General features: G+C 41.0%; 1 protein-coding gene across 1 annotated transcript; it reads right to left on the bottom strand.

Annotated features, from left to right (window-relative positions):
• Positions 1–1830: 1830 nt before the first annotated feature.
• Positions 1831–12771, bottom strand: PIP (prolactin induced protein). Its single transcript, XM_053554035.1, has 4 exons — positions 12620–12771; positions 5979–6087; positions 2351–2465; positions 1831–2025 (listed from the first exon to the last, which is right to left on the bottom strand). Exons 1-4 carry the CDS (start codon positions 12712–12714, stop codon positions 1901–1903), a joined length of 444 nt encoding a protein of 147 aa, XP_053410010.1. The 5' UTR covers positions 12715–12771; the 3' UTR covers positions 1831–1900.
• Between the last annotated feature and the right edge of the window lie 3827 nt (positions 12772–16598).

The raw sequence follows: 16598 nt of genomic DNA, 5'->3' as shown, positions 1-16598 counted from the left end.
CCACAGGTATAGGCACGTGCCACTATGTCACCTAATTTTTCTGTGTTTTGTAAAGACAGTGTCTTACTCTTGTCCAGGCTGGTTTCAAATTCCTGACCTCAACCAATCCTCCTGCTTCAGCCTTCTAAATACTAGGTTTGGCTGAGGGAGAATAAAATGGTGAGTTAAGTTTTATGTATGTCAAATCGTGCTGGTTGTTGGACTTGTACAATATCCAGCTATCCACGTTTGTTAAAGGAATAGATATAGGGATCAGAAAGCTTATCTGGTCTTGCCTCTTTTTGATTTTGCCTTATTTTTGTTTGTTTGTTTTTCTTTTATTCCTTATTTCATGACCTCTTTACATTTGGAGAGGGAAGATTAAAGGGTAACCAAATCTAATTCATCATGAAGGAGCCTCTTGAGATTTAACTTGAACTGGGTACAACAGTTAGTTGCTTCATTCCCATATTTATGCAGAAAGGGAAAAATGGACTTACATGTTTGTGATATTTGGTAGACATAATGTCCCCTTCTCTTAAGAAGACAAAATCTGCCTGTTCTGACTCTCCCCAACAACATGTGTTTAGATATGCAGGCACATACATTTGTAATTGCATGAAAAAGTCTGGAAGTTTTCTAGGTTCTTCCTGGCTTCTGACTCCTAGAGAAGGGATCAGAATGAGATTTGGCTGTGCCACCATTCTGCCCTTATTTCTGCCAGGTTGACCATGATATGGCTGCCTCTCATAATAAGTCCACTTTTTTTTTTTTTAACCCTTAATTCTTTTGTTTCAAGAAGAAATTCATGGACCCCTATATATCACAGTGTCAAGGCAAAATGTTATGCTTCTATCTCTGGGGCTTAAAGACTGGCCCTGTCTTAAAGCTGGCATTCTGGAGTTCTTAGGCATTAAACACACACCAAGGACCACAGATAAAGTGCTTAGATGTGCTTGGTTGATTTTATAGAAGCTTTCTGGATTTTTATTTGTTTCTGATGAACACCCAAACTATTCTACCTAGTTATTCTCTCTCTGCAATTCTGCTATTTCCTCTGAGAGACTTCCACATATACTCAGCAGGTTGTAAATTACTTTTGTGGGGTAAAGTAGTATTTCAGCTAAGTATTAAGAAATTTAAGAAATGTCCCTCCTCAGGGAGTGCTAAATCAATTTGAAAGGCAGTTTGCTGAAGGAATGGAAAAGAATGAGGCAGTCAGTAGTAAACTTCATGAGAAAAGTTGTTGAGAGAGAGAGAGATATCGATCTGTCTCTGAATTTTTTAATAGTATTGGGATAGTAGTGGCAATGGTGGTGGTGGTTGTAGAGTTTGTGTGCTCCTTTATGACCAAGGTTGGCAGTAAGCCTTCTCTGCTAAGGCTGTGGGTCTGCTCTGTTCAATAGCACTTTCTGAGATAGTGGGAATGTTGATATCTGCACCATCTAATATGTTAGCCCCTGGCCACATGGAGCCATTGTGCTCTGGAAATGAGGCTAGTCTTTGACGCTGCTATTTCCATGATGTTTCTCATCTCCTGGGATCTCCTGGCTCTTCTGGCAGAGGAGCTATGTAGCAGGGAGGTGTGGGTTCCCATGCTGGCTCTTCCACTCCTTGGCCAGGAATTTTGAGGCCACTGCTTTTTCCCTCCAAGAAAATGGGTTCTTTCTTTCCTATTTCTTCTTCCTCTTTTCATACTTATAAGAAGTGAGAACACATAGAATTTCCTCAGTAAAAGATCTTTAGCGGCCACATATTCCAGAAATTTGGGGCACTCTGGGGCTCTTTGGGGGTAGAAAATACATGACAGCACACAGAGAAGCTTGTAAGAAGTTTATTTTACAGACAAAAACAGATATTCCAGCCAAGTTTCCTCAGAGGAGACCACCTGTGTGTGGTAAACAGACAAGAATTTCCATTATCATTGTACTTCTAAGGTGTCATAGATAAAATACCGGTTTGCTTTGATGGGGATCACGGCATCTTCATTAGGGCAGATGCCTGGTTCCCGAGTAATGTCAGATACTGCTACAATTTTCATAGGGCCTGAAAATGATGCAGACAAAAATCCATCTCTCAGATACTCCAGCTGTATCCTGTCTTTTCTACTAGTATCAGGAACCTGCCCACTAAGGTTCAGTTTCCCCAATTCCTTTGCAAATCTGGCTCCCATATTAGCTTTTTACATACAGTCCTCCCTCTTGGAACCTGGGTACAGTTACCTCTTTTCTCTCACCCTCCTTTCCTCCCTGACCCGCCCATCCTTCCCCTGCTGGGGTTCTGTTCCGGTTGCCATTCTGGAGCCACATTTCTGTGTACAGCTTTTCCTTCCTGGTGGACAGCCCTTCCTTAGGACAACATATGCACTTACCTTTGACCTCAAATTGCCAGTATAAGTTCTTTGGAGCATCTTTACAGAGGCAGTAAGTATATCGGTAGGTGAATTCACCCTCCATGGAGACGTTGCTACCGAGGTAGGTTTTAACCTGGTGAGAAGAGAATGAGAGAAGAGCAAGAACCAGGTGTCAGTGTGGGGAATGGGATGGGAAGGGAAGAGTAGGGGAAGAGAGGAAGAAGCTGGAGGGAGCAGAGCAGTGGAGGTGGACCCAAGTTCTGGAGATGGCTGTTTTGCCAGTATTATTTCAGGACCTGAGTCTACGTAAGAATGTTCCCTCTCCTCATACCCTCAAACTCCTGCCTTAATGATATGGGCATGAGGCCTGGGAGGGGAAAGGAAGATGCAAGGGAATCCTCAGGGCAGGGGAGCTTATCCTGGGTTGGCCAGCTGTCTGGGAGGTGGGCTGACCTTTGTCACCAGTCAGACCTTTCAGGCATTGACCTACATTGACTTTTACTCTGTGAACTGGTGGAACTGTAGAACTGCAGCCTGGACACTTGGTGGTAAGGAGCAAAGGCCAGGCCTTGTTGTCAGGGCCGTGACCAAGGCCCAGTCATGCTCCTCCCTAATTTTGTGACCTTTGCTGATTAATGTTACACCTCTTACTTACACTTTCCACAGTTGTGAAGTGAAAACAATGATGCACTAAGCTGGGCACAAGGATAGAAATTTCTTTTATCTTGGGAGTACTTTTCAACTTAAAACCCCGTATTATTATATATGTAAATTTCAGTGGAGTTAGGAAAATTTTGTCTAGTTCATGTTAACACAGAAGTTTTATCCTGTGTTATACCCCAAAGGGATATAGAGATAGAATTAGAGTCTGTGAACTCAAATGGGGGGGAAAAAATGAATCTTTTACTAGCCTCTAAGTGAAATTTTGTGTTCTTTCAGTTACGAATGTCATCAAGGAACCACAGTAGCATTAGTAGATGTGATTTTATCACGAGGAGAAACATGGATATGGTCATACCACTTTACAGATTTAGATACCTTGACACACTGCCTGCACTCATCACCACCTGGAACATATGGCAGTTGTCAGAGTGCCTGCTTGTTTATGGCTGAGGCCATCAGGCTTGCTGGCCATCTGCCCACCTCCTGAAACTGGCTCAGATACCTGGCAGTTCCACAGCCTATCCCTTGGGGCCCAAACAATGAAATCAAGTGTTCTCGCTATTAGAGTTTTTACTCAGAATGCCTTGGGAAATTCTATTGTTTCTTTAGAGAAATCTACCCTTGCTTTGTTTAGCTTTTTACTACATTCACAATATATTTTTATGAATCACAAACTTCACTACTTGTATAATCAAAATAAAAAGTTGAAGACCAGAAGACAGTTTCATGTACTTCTTCAAGCTAACTAGCAGCCAAACACAGACAAATAATGCCTTCATGAAATAAAATGTGTCTGTATTTTAAGTTTACTGCCTTTCCAGCTAATGTGTTAATAAAGAACATATATATTACTGTATTACAGATTGTTTTTTAATAATTTTAGCACTGCTATTCAATGTGGTAGTTTTCCTATGTAATCCAATGTACTTTATGAGTTTAGAAGCAATTTTCTAATAAGCATTCCATAGACTTTGTGAGACCAGCCAAATTGTCCCTAGTACTCAAATGTGTAAGCATTGTGGGTTACAACAAGTTTTTTCCAGCCTTAAAAGACTTTACAATCTTCACACTTAAATACATGATAGTGGGTATAATCTATTCTATTCTATTCTGAAATAAATAAATGTGAGTCTAAGACCTCATTTTATCAAAAATTCAGTTGCAAAATATTATAACTAATAGACAATGAGGATAAGGTGGAAAAAATTTTGCAGTTATCTAACCAAATTACATTTTACCAAAGTTTTAAAAACGTAAAAGATTTTTTATAGCTATACTTCTAAATCAAAAGCTTGTTACTGAAAGCTATCAATAAAAATTGGCTGATTAGAACTAACAAATTTTCCTTTCCCATAAATTCTTTCTAGTTTGCATAATCACTTAGTCTGAGGAATTTCTTAGGCTGTAGTTGGATAGTAGACCTATCTTGTCCTTGGGTAGGTTTTGAAAAGATTGCTTTATTTTATTGTACTAGCATGATTCTTGACTGCATACTTTTATTAATCACAATAGCATAAAATTTTATCACATGTCATTTTGTTGATTCAAACTCATTTCATTATACCTATCATATTTTCAGGGTGGAAACATACCCCTGACCTACTATCACCAAAAACTATCATTGTCGTCTGAATTTTATGTACACGTTATTTATACATTCTCATTCTCAACTGTGGTTATTACAAAATGCAAAACTGAAAAATTATGATCCAGCCTCCCTTATACCCCAAATTGTATACATGGTTCAGATTCTTGAACTGAAAACAGAAAAATTTGACAAAGTGGCCACGGTAGTCATTACACCATGATCAAGAATCTTTCTCTTATGGATATGCGATATTTTTAGTATGTGTTTTAATGAATTACAGCCTTTATCTTCCCAATTTTGTTTCCTACTTAATCATTATCCCTAAATCTCATTTGAATTAAGAAAGTCATGCTGTGGGGAGATACCTGTGCTGCTCAACAGAGGGTGTCCTTCAAAAAGGGTCTGGAGCAGGAAGCAAGGAGGATAGGGGACACATAGATGGTGGCCCTAGAACACAGGTAGTTGACAAGGCACAGATTGTGTGTCTGTGATACCTGAGAAGATCATTGCCCAAAAAGAGAAGGACACACAATCAGTGTCCCAGGGAAGAGTCTCTGTGAGTTAATACCAGGCCTCTTTTTCTTGTGGCCCACAGAAGCTAGGCAAGAGGAATAATGCTCTAACAGCAGGCTGCTCAAAGTATGTCCTTTGGGCACAGCTTCCGTGTTCCCAGGGAGTTTGTTAGAATTTTAGAAGTTCTGACCTCTCCTCAAATCTGCTGAATCAGAACCTGCACTATCAAGATCTCCAGGGGAATTTTATGCACATTACCATATGAGAATCTCTGGTCCAGAGATTGGAGTTCCCTCAACAGCTGAAATGAACTGATGGAAAAGGAGAGGTGTGTGAATTCCTTGTCAAAAAAAAGAGACTGAAATAAGAGTCAAGTGCTGGTGACCCAGAGCAAAGAGCAGAAGAAAGGCAAAATGAAAGCATACTCCCACTGAGCTTACTGGGGAGGAAGAATCTTATCTTGCCCATCCATCCTTATCTTCCCATACCTGCCTCAGCCTACTGAATGGGACTACATTTTGTTTTTTCTTCTGAGGACCCCCTACCCACCCACCAAAACTCATCATGTTCCAGACCTTGAGGAACTCTTACTGTTTTTTCACCAGCTCTTATACTGTTTTCTATTCTCTGTTCTTCTCATTTCTCATTCCTCCGTTCTCTTTCTCATCTTTCCTAGACCTCTGTAGATCAGGATTTCTTCATCTGTAAAACTGAAAGTTGTCTGCCCCACTCCTACAGTTATGAGGCCCAAGTAGCATAACATATAGGGGACTTTTTATTAAGTATAATACACAATATTAAAGCGACAGATTAATTAAACTGTACTCATAATCAAGTGGCTGGAGTTTTTTTTTTTTAGGTCATGCCCCAAGCTTTACTTACCACCATACATTCATTCAGCTCTGTTTTAATTGTGACATTTAACAGGATTTCATTATCTGTGTCCTTACTTTTATTTATTTCCATGCTCATCATCAATGGCTTTTTTGGTCTGGAATGAAAGAAGCAGAGCACAGAAATTAGAGACCAATCCATGGCGGGGAGCCAGGTTAGGGGTGGGGGGGAAGCTTAGGGATGGTGGGGGGGAAGCTTAGGGATGGTGTTAGGTCAGTTGTTCAGTATTAGAATCTTCAGAAGTTTTGTGTTGATTGGTGTGGTTGCCTTGTACAGATTTAGTTTTATTTAATGAAGCAAGTAGGACATATTTAAAACTGAGAATTTTCCGTTGACAAAAAAAATTTATAAGAAAGAAAAAGTACAATACCACATGTCATTTTCGAATAATATCCTACAAGTTCTGCTGATTGTCTGCTGAGTGGGATGGATGGTTCAAGTCATCAGTAGAAGAAAATGTCCTATCAACAGAATCATATTAACCCAGCAAACATCTGAATTCCGCGAAGGAGTCTGTATAGAGGATCATCTTTGAAGATCCTCTTTGTTTAATTCCAGGATAGTAATTTGTAATTTGTATCTATTCAGCTTGTTAGGGGATTTGCAAATTTTGGAGCTTTATATACCACTCCACATTCAGACCACACATGACCACATGAGAGGAAAAGGAAATGGAGGCGGAAAGAATGGTGAAATAGTCCTTCTCAGTCAATGAGAGGACTGGGTTCAGGGCCAGAAGAGTTACTTTCACTTTCCCAGCGTGTGAACTAAAATACAGTCCTAAGGCTCCCTCCTTCCCCTACTGGCTGACTGAATGGACTCTTTCTTGGCCAAGGGGATACTTTAAAACTGAGCCATGAGAAGGGAGGTCAGACATGCCTCCTCATATCATGCCTCCTTCCCTTCTTGGAGATATTCTTTGTCACTCATTAACTCCTACAGGTCCTCAATATACATAACAATTGAGTCTGGGTTTATGCTTGTCTCTAATTAATTAATAGATTTTCTTATCTTAACTTAAAGCATTCTAAGCCTTTAGACAAAGCTTCATTTCTTTAATCAATTATCAATCAAAGCATCTTCATAGCCACCTATAACTTGTAATTCCCTCACCCCCTTGAGATGTCCCACCTTTTAAGGTCAAACTAATGTATACCCTCTATATATGGATTTATGACTTTACCTATAATTCCTGTGTCCCTGAAATGTATAAACCCAAACTGTAACCTAACCACAGACAATCCACTTGCCCAAGGTTTCTTTGGCATGGCTCTGCACCATGGTCCTCAAAATAAACCTTTAAATTATTTTACAATTTGACTTCTTTTCTATTGACACTAGGAACTTCAAGTCTGCCCCTTTGGGATTGGGTAGGACAGAGGTAATGCAGTTTCTTAGTCCACAATGCTCATAGCTCCATGTTCCTAGGGCCAAACATCTCAGCAATTGCTCTGTTGCTCAGTGCACAGAAAAGGGGTGTGAAGATGCCTTCAAAATCTCTCCTATTTGTGAATGAGTTTAAGACTGATAGGAATGAAGGAGCTAAGGAAATTTCACCCCCAAAAATGATTCCTTGGTATAAAGAATATTTTCAGTGAAAAGGCCATTTTTGATTAGAAAGCACCACCACTGCTCCTCTTTAAAACCTGAGTAACCTGAAATGTGGAAACTGCCTAAATGCCCGCCAACCCAGGAATGGATTAACAGACTGTGGTATATGTATACCATGGAATACTATTCAGCCATTAAAAAAATGGAGACTTTACAGCCTTTGTATTAACCTGGATGGAAGTGTAACACATTATTCTTAGTATAGCATCACAAGAATGGAGAAGCATGAATCCTATGTGCTCAATTTTGATATGAGGACACTTAATGACAATTAATGACAGGGTGGGAGTGGGGGAAGGGGATAGCAGAGAGAAAGAAGGAGAGAGGGGTGGGGAAAGGAAGAGCAGAGAGAGGGAAGGAGGAAGGGGGGTGGGGCCTTGGTGTGTGCCACACCTTTTGGGGGCAAGACATGATTGTAAGACGGACTTTACCTAACAAATGTAATCAGTGTAACCTGGTTTCTTGTACCCTCAATGAATCCCCAACAATTAAAAGAAAAACAAACAAACAAAAACAAACATCAGCTTCATAGAAGCAAAGCCAAAAAAAAAAGAAAACAACCTGAGTAACCTGATTTAGAATCAGAAAAGGGGCTTCTGGACTCCTTATCACATGCTAATAGACCTGGCTCTAAGGTCATTTGAAGCACAATACCTATCTCTCAGATTAATTTGCTAATCAATCTGTTTCCTTCCATCCACCCATCCCCTCTTAGCAACCACTTGCTGCACGTATACTTATCAGTTTCTCTCCCCTCTCCCTTCTAAAAGGCACTTTTAAAAGCTACTGACTATCACTGAAACGTCGGGAATCATTCTTGTAGTTCCCCCCATGTACATGGTATTTGGAAATAAACCTTTCTCTTATTAATGTACTATAACTGTGAGTTGATCTTTTCAGCGAACCAACCTAGGGGAAAAGAGCAAGTTTCCCTGGGATTTCCCTTCAGGACTGAAAGATTTCCTGGAATGAGGGACTTTGAATGCTAAAATCAGGGAAGTCCTAGGCAAACTGGATGATTGGACCCTCCAATTTTCATAGTTTATTTCAACAACTTGCTACTCCTCAGGGCTAAGTGGAGTGTCACTGGATCTGACCCTATCTCTATGCATGGTTTCTCAGGACACTTGTCTCAATGACACCAGCTTCCATACCCTCAACAGCTTCCCCCAGGACAGGGCCTCTGGCCATGCCACAGACAGCAGAGAGTAGATTTCCTGTGGCTCTCTTTTCTTTTAACTATTTGACTTGAACTTATCTCCCATCATATGAGACACATGTATAAATGTAGGATAATTAAGAAAAATATTAATATAATAGTTGGTATGGTCCTGAGATATACACTATCTCTGACTAAATTATTTCCTAGTGTACCACTGAGATTTACAAACAGCAAATCTTACCAAATCTCTGGAGGAAGCTGGCCTCCAAAAGCTCAGACTGTCCCTTTTGGCACTCCACATTGGTTTTATAAATTGATCTCTAGATTTAGGATTTTCTCAGTGTCTGGTTATTGTTTATGTGATTAGTGGACATACTGAATGTTGCTTAAGTAGGTGTGATGATGCTACACCAGTGATAAAAAGAAAAAGGAACTGATGTTTTTCTTTATTTTGGTTTTCCTTTATGGATTGAGTCATATCAAGGGACTGGTTTAAACTATGTACTTGTAAAGGCTCTGGGGTACTCATTAGAAGTTCATACTCCATGTCACCCTCAAGCTTCGGGGCAAGTGGAATATAAAAGTCTAGAAACGAAAAGTCTTTCAGAAAAATATGTCAAGACTCTACACTTAAATTACCAGAAACATTGCCTTTGGCTCTTACAAAAGTCTGAAATTCTCTATTTAGGAGATGTGTTAAACTCCTTTTGTCACCCATGGCTACCAGAATCTATAACCCTTCTATTCCTAAACTGAGTGGGTACTACAGGGATTTAAGTGAGCAGCTTGAAATCATGGCTGCTACATGCAGACACTGATAAGGGTGGAGCCTGTCATCAGCATATGAGAGGAGCATGGTCTTCACCAACTGACAGGACTTGTCATCTTGTTTGACCATGAGACCACGTTTCAAAGTTTTAGAGCACACATGCATTGTCACCCCTCTGGGAAGGCCTATGTGAAGTATTGTTAACCAAGACTCTCACTGCTATAAAAGTGAAAGGCAAGTCCTTCTGGATTTACTGGGGCCATGTCAATTACCCTGAGACAATCAGAGGATGACCCCTACAGGTCACCAGAACATAAGGTTTTCCAGGGCCAGCTCCCAGGCCTCTGAACAGACAGCCTTTGCAAAGTAGACAGATTTCTCCAAGACCATGGATCAAGAAACCCATTTATCATCTATAAATTCCTTTTAGCCTTTTAAATTCTCCCCAGCGGTCCTTTTTAAATGTCTCTTCTTTTTAGCTTTCCCGTTCAAGAACTCTACATTGGAAGTCAAGTGGAAACTGTCTCAATCTAACCTGTCTTCCTTTTATCTTCTACTGTGGCTTTTCTTTCAAATTATGCCCTGTTCTTACCTTTACTGTTCTTCCAACATGACAGGCACAGATCTGCCATCTCTTCATACCAGTCTTTCACACCCTGACCACACTAACTAGTCAATCTAACAATTAGTTATGCCAACATCAGACCATACAAAGGAGGACTCAGTGTGAGTGTCTGGTGGAATCAGTCCAGAAGATGAATGCATGACAAGATGTGACACCACAGTCAGAGAAGAATCACTATGCTGCTTCTCCTCTTGATGAGATAACTGGACACACAAAAAACTTCTGTGGAAGCTCAAGAATTGTGTGTTGCCTAGATAAAGTTGCTAGAAAGGAATTATTTCCTCTACATTGAAAATGGGGATGGGGATAGTGCCTGTGGTTCAAAGGAGTAGGGTGCTGGCCCCATATGCCAGAGGTGGCAGGTTCAAACCCAGCTCCGGCCAAAAACTGAAAAACAAAAACCAAAACAACAACGAAAAACAGGGACAATGCTGGATGCCCTCTGGTGATCAGAACCTACAGTTTGATTTCACAGATGGCATTCTTGTACCTCTTAGATGGTGCTGACACTAACCCTTATGATGTCAATGATTGTCAAATCACCAGATATTCTGGGCAGTTCACAAACCAGGCCTGTGCAACTGGTGTAGCTCACTTGCTTCTCTTGTTAAGTTGCCAGACACTAGGGATTGCATATGGACAGAGAAAAAGTCTGGACTCACTTAGTTAAATGATAATACCAACCTGTTGGACTACCAGAACTGGCCTTTAATATCAAATATTTTGTAACGTATGCTGTTCCCATAGACTGACAGGGCTACATGGACACTGGAGATATGGAAGTGCCAGTGAGGAATCAGAGGTACAGCAAACTCCAGACTGCGAGATCAGAGTTTCCAGCCTAACCCTATATGTGAATTACACTAGTGTTTTTATTGCGTGTGGTGATAAAGTGTACAAGTGGTTCCCTTCTAGATGGTCAGGATGTTAAAGACCTAATTATCTCACATCCTCTGTTACCAGGTTCTCCACTCACTCTAAATGCCAGCAAAATTATGCAATTGGACTCTTCCATTCACAAAGTGGTACCAAGAAAACATACTAGATGTGATATTATAAAAAAAATTCACTTACATATTACAATTCTAAGCCCTTTTTGTGTTCAGGATTCTTTGCCCGGCATTTCACACTCATACAATTGAAAAGACAACTTTGAATCTTTCCAAGATAATAGAACAAGAGTTCAGTGTTGCCATGCAAACATTAAGAGCACTTCAATTAGAAGTTAGCAGCAGCCCAGTTGTATTTGAAAATCACTACCTCCAAGATGCCCTGACAGCCCAATGGGGAAGAGCCTGCCGGATTATTGGTGAAAATGCTTGCCACTCAGAGTGAAGTAGAGGCTGTGATCTACATTTCTTAAAGGACAAGGTAAATATTCTCTATCAGAGTAATGAAGACCTATTTCCAAGAATAGAAGACTGATTGTTAATGGGAATTAATGGAGTATGGAGAAATGTGCTCAGATCTGTTCTTTTCTATGGAGTATTTATTCTCATTCTCATTTATGATCCTCTCTTTTCAGATCTGTTGTTACTATACTGATAACCCAATTTCTCTTAATAGCTACTGACTCAGCTTTTAATATGTTGAATTTGTAAGCAGGTTCCAGACAGGGGAAATGAAAGCGCTAAGGAAATTTCACCCCAAAATATAACTCCTTGGTATAAAGAATATTTTGAATTAAAAGTCATTCTAGATCAGGAAGCATTGGAAGGGGCTGTCCATCTATCTGCAAAAATCAGACTGACCTGATCAAAAGATTAAAGGGGGCAGCTGGCTTCATTTCCTCTCCCTGTTTCCTCAGTATATTGCAGGAAAGAAAATCAAGAATGCAATCAGAACTGGCCCAAATCATTTAAAACATAATACCTTACTCTCAGGTTGATTCACAAGTCAATCTGTTTCCCCCAGCTATTTATTCTCCCTAGCAACCACTTGTTGCACCTGTACTCCACATGCTTCCCTTCTAGAAGGTATGTATAATGTGTATAAAAATATCTGACCATCTCTGAGCTATGGGGTAATCACTCTTGTGATTCTCCCCATGTGCATGGTATTTGAAAATAAATATTTCTCTTATTAATCTGCCTTAATTGTGAATTGATCTTTCAGTGAACTTTTGTGAGGGGGACAGCACTATCTCCTTGTCCCTACAAGAAGGTAAAGCATACTGAACAGAAAGCTGAACAAAGGTGTAGATTATGAATAGGACATAGATCAGAGTATAGGAGTAAGACTAATTGTCAATTACAGTCTATAGGAACATTGGAGCCTTAGTCCCACAGGCAATGAAGAAGCAGAGAGGAGAGAAGTGGACCTGGAAGGAGGCCCCAGAGAGCTCCTGGAGCTAGAGTTCTGGGAAGTTGACAAAAATCTTCAGAGAGGGATGTGTAGATTTACAGATCAGGAGAGGAGCACTGCCTGCAAAGGTTTTTGTGGAGGACAAAGGCATTGCTCACGTGTATTCCTGAGCTTTGCTGATCTCCAGATGCAGGCAGAGAACCAGAAGCAGGGTGGCAACACCGGCCCTGAGTAGGAGCTGGAGAGAGCGCATGCTGGAGGAAACAGAAGGTGCTGTGTCCAGCGAAGTGGTGGCCCAACAGAAGGTGCTGTGTCCAGAGAGTGGTGGCCCAGGTGCCCAGCACACTTCTTATAAGCAGATCCCGGAAGTGAAAGAGCTGCCAGGTAAATCCACAAGGTAAATCACCTCCTGACTTATGATCTTTCCTTGTTGAGCCAAAGTTTGTTTTCTTATGAAAAAAAAAAAAAATCAGCATTCATCTAGAATGTCCGAGTCTAGGAAAAGAGCCAGCTTGTCCTTCCTTATTTTCTTAGGGTCAGAGTTTCTCACAATGGTCAGTACCTCAGAAGGTACAGCAGTTCTTCCCTAGCTGACAGAGATGGTTTCTTTCCCCTTATTCTGTGCCTATGTGTCCTCCTGTGTGTAGCTTTAGCTGCAGCCACTTCTCCTCTAATCTCTAGAGTCAGAGGACCCCACTGTGGGAGCTCATTACTGACCACAACACTAGATCACATTTTCTTGATAACTGCATAGTCAGTTAAAGAATTGATGCCATTCAAAAAATATCTTGGATCACTAGGATGATCAGGACTTTCCTAGGGGCCACCACCTGTCAAGAGGTGGGAGAACTCAGGAAGACACCGGCTGATCTGAATGATGGGGAGCCCGTAGCACTGGGTTACATGACAATGTTTGCTATTTTTGAGTCCTTCTAACTGCAGGTGCAGTGATACTATATTACAGACCCCCCAAGAGCACAGGGCTCCACAGTTCCCAAGGAAGGGTAATATTTTATAATGATTCTAGACCATTCCTATAAATAACTGACACCCTCACATCAGACTTCTTGGCACCAAGGAGCCGGCTTATTTTCTTATTGACATATCCACTTGCTCACCCTTGTCTTATGGCATAAAGCACACAGGAAGACCCACAATGGAAAGGATCCCCTCCAATAGCACAGAACCCCAGGCATGTCCTGGATATGTCCTGACCCTGGAACTCCTCTCTTGGATGATGGGGAGACTTGCTTTTGCTGACAGTGTGATTGTGTGTTTCTCTTTATTAAATTAAATCTATTCTTTAAACAAATATTTATGACTCTGTTAGATTTGTTCCTCTCCTTTGCATGACAGATTGCAGCCCAGGAAGATCTTCTCTGTCAAGAGAATGAAAAATCAAAGTCCTAGGAGTTATATACATGTGTTGCTATAGCCAAGATTCAGAATTAAAGACCAGGTGTGTACTTTTGGTTTCTGGATGTAGCTTTCAAAATTGTTCTACGTGCTTCTTCCACTCCTGCATCTGCCTCCTCATTTCCTCTGGATGGGACATCATTCATGTCATTCCTTGCCTAAAACTCCAGCTATTATATCACTGGGATCACATGCTTTCTTCTCTGTTTAAGTCCTAGGGACTCAAGAGTAATGCTTTGCTTTACCTTCCTTTGTTCATAATGACGCTCCTTTGTAAGCATTCTCTCACATTTAAATTTTCTTTATAATTGGTCCTTCCCTTACAACTTATGTGAATAATTTCCATCAGAGGGACATACTCAGTAGACTGACCAAGGCATAAGGCCAAAGAATTTAGGAAATATCCATGTGGGAAAATCTAGAAGAGCTCTTTGTTGAGGTTTAATTTCTTTTGAAGGCACAGCCCTTCCTTTGAGGGTTTAGCTTTAGCACTGGGGAGGCCATGTTCAGAGAGGGGCAGATGACAATGGGTTAAGACAGTAGTTCTCAACCTGTGGGTCATGACCCACACAAACTGTATTAAAGGGTCATGGCATTAGGAAGGTTGAGAACCACTGGGTTAAGAGAAGTATGGAAGGTAAAGAGGCTGATCTCATGTAGGCCAGCAGGAAATGGTGTTACTCAGAACACTTCAAAGTACCAGACAACTCTTTTTTTTAAGACAGAGTCTCACTTTGTCACCCCTAGTTGAGTACTCTGGCATCATAGCTTATAGCAATCTCTAACTCTTGGGTTCAAGCGATTCTTTTGCCTGAGCTCCCAAGTAGCTGGGACTACAGGCGCCTGCCCCAATTCCCAGCTACTTTTAGAGATGGGGGTCTCACTCTTGCTCAGACTGGTCTCTAACTTGTGAACTTAGGTGATCTGTCCACCTTGGCCTCTCAGAGTGCTGAGATTACAGGCGTGAACCACTGTGCCCAGCCCTAAATTCCCATAGTGCAGACAACTCTTAAGTACTTTGCAGGCCATGCTGGTGTGATGGTTAATTTTATGTATCAGTTTAGCAAGGCATGGTGCCCATTTTTGGTAAAACAGTCTAGGATGTTGCTGTGAATTTTTTTATATTTTAAAGATGTGATTGATATTTGCATCTTAAATCAGTAAATGTTGAGTAAAGCAGATTACCTTCATAACATGGGTAATCTTAAGAGAAAACCTTATAGTCCTTTCAGGAAAAATAAATTAGGGGGAAAAGACAAGGCTAGAAGGTTTAAGAAGCCAAATAGATGTTGATACAATCAGATTGTAAACAATTTAGGAGGCTTATAGAAAAGACTTGCAAGGTACTAGGGGCAGGATTGGAGATTAAGGAGAATCTTACCACAGGCTAAATTTGCAAAGAGGAAGGTGACCTCAGACTTGGGAAGGCTCACAGAAGGAAGATAAGGAATAAAGAAAAAAAGGACTTAAAACAGGAAACACACGTGGAGCACACACCACCTGTCTCACATTATTCTAAACATTTTATATGGCGCACACACCACCTGCGAAACATTGTTCTAAACGTTGTTTGTGTATTGTCTCAATTTTCATGACAACCCTGTGAAGTGGGTTGCCATTTTTATTTCATTTTTCGTTTGTTTGTTTGTTGTTGTTGCAGTTGTTTAGCTGAGCCTGGGCTGGGTTCCAACCCGCCACCTTCGATGTATGTGGCTGGTACCGTAACCACTGTGCTATGGGTGCCGAGCCACTTTATTCCATTTTTCAAGTGGGGAAACAGGCACAGAAGAGAGAAATACCTAGCCCAGGTCATAGAGATTGTAACTGGTAGTCAGGTTTGGATTCAGGTTTTATGGAATCTGTAAGTTTTGGTTTATGATATTGAAAAAACTCTTTCAGAAACAGCACCTGAACTTTCAAATATACACACAGACACAGAACCCTGGAAAGGGCATCTGTGCATGAGGAACCCCTAGGTTTTGTATCATTAACTTAGATGGATACACCTAAGAATGAAGCCAGAATTTCAGTGCAATCAGTCCAACTCCAGAACAGAACAATTTGCAAAGTTAGTAATAGGCAGGGCTGAGAGTTTATAACTAAGGAGTCTGATGCCAGAGTCCATGTCCTTAAACACTTGCCTGCTCTGTTTCTTCATGCAATGCCATGTCAAAGTAGAGGAAAGGACACTCAGTAAGATTTTAATAACTTGTTCTAGGTCGTATAGCCAAAAAATCACAAAGGTTTTGCAGTTTGGTTTGGCCATATGACTAGGCCCAACCATTAGAACTGAGATAGACGTGAATCTAAAGTTGGCACTTGGAGTGACTGCTGTTTCCTCCTGTTTGATCAAAGCAAGTGCTAATAGGACTCGCACAAGGGCACCTGGTGCATACTCAGGATGTGCTGTGCTGTTTGCCAGAGGGGATCACATCCAAGCAAAACCTCTCAGAGGAGAGAGAGAGGCTGGAGCCTTACTCTACTCTGAGAAATTCTGTCATGTTTAGTGTCATTTCTAAGGTCACTTTGGGCACATCAGGGCCAAGATAAAACTTCCCCTTTACCTTTTGAAGGTTTATTGAAAAAATATGTTTCAGCCAGGCATGGTGGCTCACACTTGTAATCCTAACACCCTAGCAGGACCCCTTAACCTCAGGAGTTTGAGACCAGCCTGAGCAAGAGTGAGACCCCCTCTTTAGTAAAAATAGAAAAATTAGCCTG

This window comes from Nycticebus coucang, chromosome 11, assembly GCF_027406575.1.
Source record: "Nycticebus coucang isolate mNycCou1 chromosome 11, mNycCou1.pri, whole genome shotgun sequence".
In the NCBI taxonomy this organism is placed as follows: domain Eukaryota; kingdom Metazoa; phylum Chordata; class Mammalia; order Primates; family Lorisidae; genus Nycticebus; species Nycticebus coucang.
The sequence above is the reverse complement of the archived record's forward strand: the minus strand, read 5'-3'. Positions and strand labels throughout refer to the sequence as shown.